Raw genomic sequence first — 8,064 nt, 5'->3', positions numbered from 1 at the left:
CCCCCCTCCCCCCCCCCCCCCAATAGCTAGCAATCCAAAACAGTCCAGTGGAGCCTGAGCAGCGGATGTTGCCTTCTGACACACTTCCGGTGATGTCAGGGGGTGTGGGGCATATGCTAATGGGTTGTGCTAATGAGCTCCTGCTTTAAGACCAAGTTTTATTCAGGTACAAGCTCTCCCTCCTCTGCGAGGACAGATCTGCACGTTCTCCCCCCCCCCAAATAGCTAGCAATCCAAAACAGTCCAGCGGAGCCTTCTGAAATACTTCCGGTGATATCAGGGGGTGTGGCATATGCAAATAAGTCATGCCGATGAATTATGCTAATGAGCTCCTGCACCTCCTTTTCTACGAAATGACCCCTGCCCAGAATTAAACTTTGTTGGTCTGAAAGGTGCCGCTGGACTAAAATTTTTCAAGAATACATAGCTCCTCATTCCTCCCCTTTCCTCGCAAAATTTCCAGTCTCCACCCTGCAGGATTCAGGAATGTTTAAATACAGAGAGAGACGCTTCACGGCTTGCAGGGTCTGAGGGAAATACAACTGGCTGTGGGACTCGACCTTTGGTTGCCACCTGTGCGAAGCAGAGGCGTGCCACGCCTGACTCTAACCCTTCCACGCCCGATGTAGCTGCTTTGTCAGGAAGCAACCCGGATGAAACAACACGCTCTCTGGCTGGCAAAGGCCGACAAGTGCTCTCGGCGCAGCCAGCCTCACGTTTCAATCCAGCCTCACTCGGAGTTTCACAGGAGGAAACAAATCAACGTTCTCAGGTTTACTTACTTCATTATGCCCCACACCTTTCTCCCCAGTTGGGTCCCCAAATGGTTTGCAACCAGGCCCATAGCTACGGTGGGGCTTTGGGGGGCTCCACCCCCTTTCTTAAAGTCACAGCCCCACAAGACTTTCTCCTGTAAATGCTTTTTATTTAAGTCATTTTAAAACATTTTTAAAGGTGTGTGCTCCTTTAAGCAGAGTGGGGTGCTTGTAGCTGACTCATCCCCGCACTGAGCCAGGGGGTTGGAGTAGGTGACCTCTGGGTTCCCCTTCTAACTCCGTGTCACGAAACTGGTCTCCTTGAAGAGACTTTTTCTACCTAAGAGCTTTCTTGACTCTAGAAGTCATCACCCCCACCTGCCGGCTTGCTGACAGCTTGCAATTTAGAGCTCTCTCCTGGTAACAGCTTCCTTTTGGCTAAACGGTTAATAGGCGAAGGGTGATGGCTAGCGTAAGGACGCCGATGTAGAACAGACAGCTTGAGAAGAGTCAGAGAGAGAGAGAAGAGTAGCCGAGTTGTAATCCTCAGAATTCTGGCTTTTCTTTCTGCACTGAGAACTTCAATCCCACCAGAAAAAAGACTGCCCCACAAGCTACAAAATCCTGTCTTACGGGTCTGCTTGCAGCCAGTGTTCCTTCTAATGTGCCCCCCCCCCCCCCGGCCGAGCAGCTCACATCCGGAGCAGACGATAACTGCCCTGCGCGGCTCCAGTCTGCTGCTCAGCGGATCTTCCTGTGTGAATGAGCGGCCGCTCACGCACGCAGCTTCGAGGGAACACTGCAGTCGCCACACTATTCTCTATTTCACCCTCACAGCCACCCTGTGGGGCAGGTGAGGCTGAGCGTGTGTGTGTGACTGGCCCGAGGCCACCCAGCGAGCTACCATCCCAGAGTGGGGAATTCGAACCCGGTTCCTCCCCGACCCTAGTCCGGCACTCTAAGTGCCACCCGGTGCTGTCCCCTGAGAGAAGATTCCAAGCCAACCTTGAGACATCCCCAGGGCCCCGTAGACCCCCAGCCGGACGTCCGTGTGCCGCTGAGTGCCGTTGATCACGGGGTCGTCCGTCCACAGGCTGAGCCAGTAGTTGGAGGCCAGGGAGGCCACGTGGTTGCACATGAAGAGGAAGATGCTCAGGAAGGAGATGAAGAGGCCGATGGCTTTCATGTACTCCCAGTAGATGGCCACCTGCACCTAGGGGGAGAGGCACAACACAGAAGGCGTCGGTCCCTCGAGGGCAGATGTCGGACTCCTGCAGCAGTCAGTTCCAAACAACGTTCTTGCAAAGTAAAGTTTATTGAGACATTGAAGTATGCAGATTGTCTTTACACATCTCGTGTTAGAACTGGCAATGAGCGCGCGAAGCAAGCAGATATACACAATTCAAGAGGGTCCCCGGCGGCCTGGAGCCAATCACGGAACAGGTAGAAGCCCGCCAAAGCGAACAGGTCCAGTTTCCCAGGAGAAAGCTGGTGCTAGACAACAAGGCCACATGCTCATGTTACAGAGATGATGAAGAAGAAGAGATTGGATTTATACCCCATGGCCCTTCACTACCCAAAGGAGTCTTAGAGCGGCTAATAAACTCCTTTCCCTTCCCCTCACCACAACAGACACCCTGTGAGGTAGGTGGGACTGACAGAGCTCTGACAGAAACTGGCTCTTTTTAAAGAACAGCTCTGACAGGACTCTGACAGGCCCAAGGTCATCCAGCCAGGTGCAAGTGGAGGAGTGAGAAATCAAACCCGGTTCTCCCAGATTAGAGTCTGCACACTCAACCACGACACCAAACTGGCTCTGAAACACTGAAGGCAGAGAGAAAGAAAACCTAAAATTCCAGAGCCCCCCCCCCCGCACTCCATGGCAGCTAGAGGCCTAGCTGACAGCAGACCTTCGGAACAGCTTCCCCCTTCCAAAACTTAGAAGAAGAAGAGATTGGATTCATACCTCATCCTTCACTACCCGAAGGAGTCCCAGAGCGGCTTACAAACTCCTTTCCCTTCCCCTCCCCACGACAGACACCCATTGAGGTCGGTGGGGCTGAGAGAGCTCTCCCGAGGACTGCCCTTGAGAGAACAGCTCTGAGAGAACTTGTGACCAGTGTTCCCTCTAAGCTGAGTGAGTGCGAGCTGGCTCACAGTTTTTTAGCCTCCGGCTCACAGACTTTTGTCTTCGCTCAGGAAGGATGTGGCTCCAGAGCAAATTGATTTATGCAGTGGCCAAATCGCTCATAGCTCACAACTTTAATGCCAGTAGTACTTCACAACGTAGAATTTTTGCTCACGAGACTCCACAGCTTAGAGGGAGCGTTGCTTGTGACTGACCCAAGGTCACGCCAGCCGCTGCATGTGGAGGAGTGGGGACTGTCAGTTATGCTGCCATGGAGGTTGGGGAGGTTGGTCTGTGTCTGGGTAGCTGCTATTGCTTTCCTTTCAGGTGAATTGCTACTGCATTCCTTTCTGTGCTGTCTCTGCTGTGCGCCTAAACGCTTATCTATACAGATGTGCAGGAGGGTGTTGTGGTGTCTGGGTTTTCCCTAGGTGCCGTGGGAGAGTGTTCGTTCTCAGCTTCAGCTACCTAACGGTCTCCAAGCTTTATCCCGTGCACAGGAGGGTGCCTAATTGGCCAGTACTGTGTGTGTGGGGGGTGCATACGAATACCCTATACCCAATTATGCCCATGGGGCCGCCGCCATTCTTAACAGTGCCTATGTTACTGCATCTATAGCTCTGCAATAAAAGTATAACTGTTCCTGAATGCGTGTACTTTGTTGTGGGCTGTGGGTTCTGACAGGGACACAAACCCGGTTCTCCCAGATTAGAGTCCGTGCTCCCTGCCCACCCCCCACCCCCAGCCTGTCCCACTGCTGCAGGAGCAGAGCAATTGCAATCCACCACAAGAAGCTGGATTGACATCAGGATATTTACTCCTCCACTGCTTTGGCCACTGGGAGCCAACGTACCGATGCAATCCATTTATATCCCCTCCTCCGAAGTGGCTTACATCATTCTCGTTTCCTCCATTTCGTCCTCACAACAACCCTACCAGGTAGGCCAGGGCTGAGGAAGAGCAGCTGGCCCAAGGTCACGCATCCAGTTAGCTTCCGCCTAGCCTACCTCACTGGGAAGTTGTGAGGGCAACACGCAGGGAAGGAGAATGACACAAACCCGCTGGGGAGAAAGACGGGGCGTGCACAAAGCAAATTAAATTAAATTAATAAAAATGTGCCCAACGAGGGAACTCGTCCAGCGTCCCCCCGATGTCCCCCTCCCCCAAACACCAAGGCTGTCATCAGCGTCGGGACCAATGCGCCCTCTAAGCTGTGGAGTCCTGTGAGCAAAAATTCTCCTTTCTGAGCTCCTGGCATTAGAGTTGTGAGCGAGCAATTTGGCCGCTGCATAAATCAGTTTGCTCTGGAGCCACATCCTTCCTGAGCAAAGACAGAAATCTGTGAGCTGGAGGCTAGCTTGCACTGACTCAGCTGAGAGGGAACACTTATTGGGACCCCTGCCCAAGTCAAACCCAGCACTGTAGTTCTGCGTTTCAACTCACGCATGTAAATTTCAAACCTATCAAAAGCTCTTCCCTCTTTCGCATTCAAGGCCTCGGACTTCTGGCCGAACAAAGATTTTGGGCGCTGAGATCGGCTGGGGCGCCCCCCTCACCTTCCCAGTTTGGGCAGTGTCGGCTTCTGTCAGCTTCCAGGCGCTCTTTTCTGGAGAGACCTTCTGGAGCTCAGCCGTGCTGTTCTGCTGCCCCGCGGACTTCCCGGCGTCTCCGCTGTACGTGGAGGAGTTGCTCAGCTGCCGGCTGGAAGAGACAACCGCTGTTCTCACTGCTCAGCATGCAGGTCCAGCCTGCGGCGGAAATCCAGCCTTCTCCTTTCCACTACGGCCCATCCTTTCTTGCTGCCTGAATTCTGTTTCAACCACTAGATTTTCTTCCTTGCAGGTACCGGCACGAGTTCTTTCATATCACCTACTACCTGCTCTCCCTAACTGGAGGTGCCGGGGACTGAACCTGGGACCTTCTGCATGCCAAGCAGAGGCTCTTCCACTGAGCCACAGCCCCTCTTTACAGCTCTCCAGGGTCTGAGGCTGAGGTCCTTCCCCTCACCTACTGCCTGGCTTTTTAACTGGAGATGCCGGGGATTGAACCTGGGACCTTCTGCATGCCAAGCAGAGGCTCTGTCACTGAGCCACAGCCCCTCTTGACACCTCTCCAGGGTCTTAGGTGTAGAGATCTTTCCCATCCCCTCCTGCCTGGTCCTTTTTAACTGGAGATGACACCAGGGATTGAACCTGGGACCTTCTGCATGCCAAGCAGAGGCTCTGTCACTGAGCCACAGCCCCTCTTGACACCTCTCCAGGGTCTTAGGTGTAGAGATCTTTCCCATCCCCTCCTGCCTGGTCCTTTTTAACTGGAGATGACACCAGGGATTGAACCTGGGACCTTCTGCATGCCAAGCAGAGGCTCTGTCACTGAGCCACAGCCCCTCTTGACACCTCTCCAGGGTCTTAGGTGTAGAGATCTTTCCCATCCCCTCCTGCCTGGTCCTTTTTAACTGGAGATGACACCAGGGATTGAACCTGGGACCTTCTGCATGCCAAGCAGAGGCTCTGTCACTGAGCCACAGCCCCTCTTGACACCTCTCCAGGGTCTTAGGTGTAGAGATCTTTCCCATCCCCTCCTGCCTGGTCCTTTTTAACTGGAGATGACACCAGGGATTGAACCTGGGACCTTCTGCATGCCAAGCAGAGGCTCTTCCACTGAGCCACAGCCCCTACCCCTTGCCACATCTTCCCCCCATTCCTTGATTTACTCACAGCCCCACTGGTAAGGAAGAGGACATGGGTGTCAAGTGGCAAGAAGCCCTCTGCTGTTGCTGGCGTCTACAGCACGGAGCCACCGGCTTAAATACTGAGCACCTCCCCGGTGGCACAGCCCTTGGCCTCCCCTGCCTGGGATCAGCACCAACCGCTTTGCAGGAGCACGCATTCAAGATGGGGTTTAGCCACGTTCCTCCTCTGCAGAACCTCTTAAACATGAAGCCGCCTGGCACAAAATAGGAGCCCCCCTCCCCCCAGCCAAGACCTTGAGCACCTCATCATTTCGGACCGGGAGCCGTCGCTGACCAGAGCCCCGTTTTCCATAAGTTTCCCTTCTTTCGCTGCTGGACTGTTTGTATCTGTAGAAGTGGACAGAAAATGTACCAAACGGAGCATTAGTAAAGGACCCAAAAAAACCCCCATGTTTCAATGCCAACTGCAGAAGCAGTAACACTAAAGGCACCAGACTTCTGGTTCGGGCTGCCTATCGCAAGCACACAATACCGATGTTGCAGCAATTCCACTGGGAACTGACCTCTTTCTGAGCTGATTCACGGTGTCGGTTTTGATCTTTAAAGGTCCCACGTGGCTTGCGATTGGGGTATCCGAAGGACCCATCTTCCCCCTCAGGGCTGGCTCACTCACTAGGCGATTGCCTAGAGCAGGACGGCCCTTAGGGGCACCAAACTGCACCCAGCCCCGTACTCTGGGAGTTTCTTGATTATTTGGTTTTTCATTCTTCCTAAAATGCATTTATTTTGGGGGGGGGGGGGGGGGGGGGGGGGGGGGGGGGGGATAAGGGATCCTCACCTAGGGTGCAAAATAAGCTGGAGCCGGCCCTGTTCTCCCTTACGTTCCTGCTCAGGAACTAAGATCACCTGGAGAGGCCTTCCTGACTGTCTGTCAATTAAAGATCCTTGTCTGGTTGAAACAGGGCCTTTTCAGTGGCAGCCCCCTCCGATTACAGAACAACTTCCTCAAAGAGGTGTGTCACTCCCAGCTTTTAGGAGGCAGCTGAAGACGGTTTTATTTAGGACCAACATATGACTAAGGCAGTCCTAAATTGAGATTTTTAAAATGTTGGCCTTATGTATTTTTATGTACTACTCTATTTTTACTTATTTTGTTCACCCTTACGGATCCTGGCCATTTAGGAGCGGGTTCCCTCGGATAGCTGCACACGCTTCCAAGCCCCTCGGCCCCGTTGTGGAGAACAGAGCAGCCTCCAAGAGAACACATCCTGGCATCAGAGAGTTAAAAGGCACCGAGGTTTTTTTTGCTGCTGAAGACCACAGCTGGTTTTTCATCAAGTTAAGGGTCAATGCCCTTAAAAGCAAACAATGAAATCTGTTGGCCGCCTACTCCCTTCAGGATCTGAAATTCAGCGGGCCTTTCTCCGTAGAGGCAACAGACGCTTTCGAGGATTATTAAAACCAAAGGGCATATATACCCCAGAGAGCACCACGGTCTGGGTCTCAAAATCGGTTGGCCCTCCCTGGCCCGAGGGAGGCCAGGCTAGCTGCTACAAGGGCCGGGGCCTTTTCAGTGGCGGCCCCTACCTGGTGGAACGAGCTCCCGGAGGGGATCAGGTCCCAGTGGGACCTCTCACAGTTCCGCAGGGCCTGCAAGACGGAGCTCTTCCGCCAGGCATACAATTAGGGGCCGCCCTAGTTCGCCGCTTGGTGCACGGCCCGTAATGTTGACATCGAGCAGCTACCTCAAGAACGAGCAGAATAACATCTAAACACTTTACGTGGAATAACATTGAAGCACTTTCATTTGAAAGCATCCCATTCGTTTGATTTTTAACTGCAGCCAGTACTCTGTAATTTTGTAATGTATTCATCTAAATGGTGTGTTTTAATTCTGTATTATTTATGCTTTTATTCTGTATTCTGTTGTATTTGCTGTTGGAAGCCGCCCTGAGCCTGCTTTGCAGGGAGGGCGGGGTATAAATTTGACTATAAATAAATAAACGAAGGGCAGACTGTTCCTCTGGATGAATGGCCAACTGCTGACTCCTGCTGTTAAGCCAGTCCCCACCCCCCCGCCCTGTCGGACTCGCACCCCCAATGGAACTCAAGTCTCTGACCCATTTGGAATCTATTCCAGACCAGAGAGGGAGTCCAGCCTAGTGGGTGGAGGCCGGAGGGGGAGTTTCCAGAATGCTGCAGCATTTAAAAACAAATGAAGGGTTGGAACGCTTTCCCTATGAAGACAGGTTAAAGCGCTTGGGGCTCCTTAGCTTGGAGAAACGACGGCTGAGGGGTGTCATGATCGAGGTTTACAAGATGATGCCTGGGAAAGAGCAGGTTACATAAAAACATAAGAGACGCCAATGTTGGATCAGGCCAAAGGCCCATCCAGTTCAACACTCTGTGTCACACAGTGGCCAGAAATACCAGGGGCCACCAGGAGGTCCTCCAGCGGGGCCAGGACACCAGAAGCCCTCCCACTGTTG

The 8,064-nt window shown here is 53.0% G+C and overlaps 1 protein-coding gene across 1 annotated transcript in view; it reads right to left on the bottom strand.

Annotated features, from left to right (window-relative positions):
* Positions 1-8,064, bottom strand: part of ABCC1 (ATP binding cassette subfamily C member 1) — a 97,994-nt gene that overhangs the window by 20,046 nt on the left and 69,884 nt on the right. The window contains exons 22-24 of the mRNA XM_015409879.1: positions 5,878-5,962; positions 4,440-4,584; positions 1,761-1,968 (exon numbers count right to left, since the gene is read on the bottom strand). Coding sequence (XP_015265365.1) covers positions 1,761-1,968; positions 4,440-4,584; positions 5,878-5,962 — 438 coding nt within the window. The remainder of the gene's footprint in view (positions 1-1,760; positions 1,969-4,439; positions 4,585-5,877; positions 5,963-8,064) is intronic.

Source organism: Gekko japonicus, unplaced genomic scaffold, assembly GCF_001447785.1.
Source record: "Gekko japonicus isolate JY-2015 unplaced genomic scaffold, Gekko_japonicus_V1.1 scaffold78, whole genome shotgun sequence".
NCBI lineage: Eukaryota > Metazoa > Chordata > Lepidosauria > Squamata > Gekkonidae > Gekko > Gekko japonicus.
This window is presented reverse-complemented; position numbering and strand designations above follow the sequence as displayed.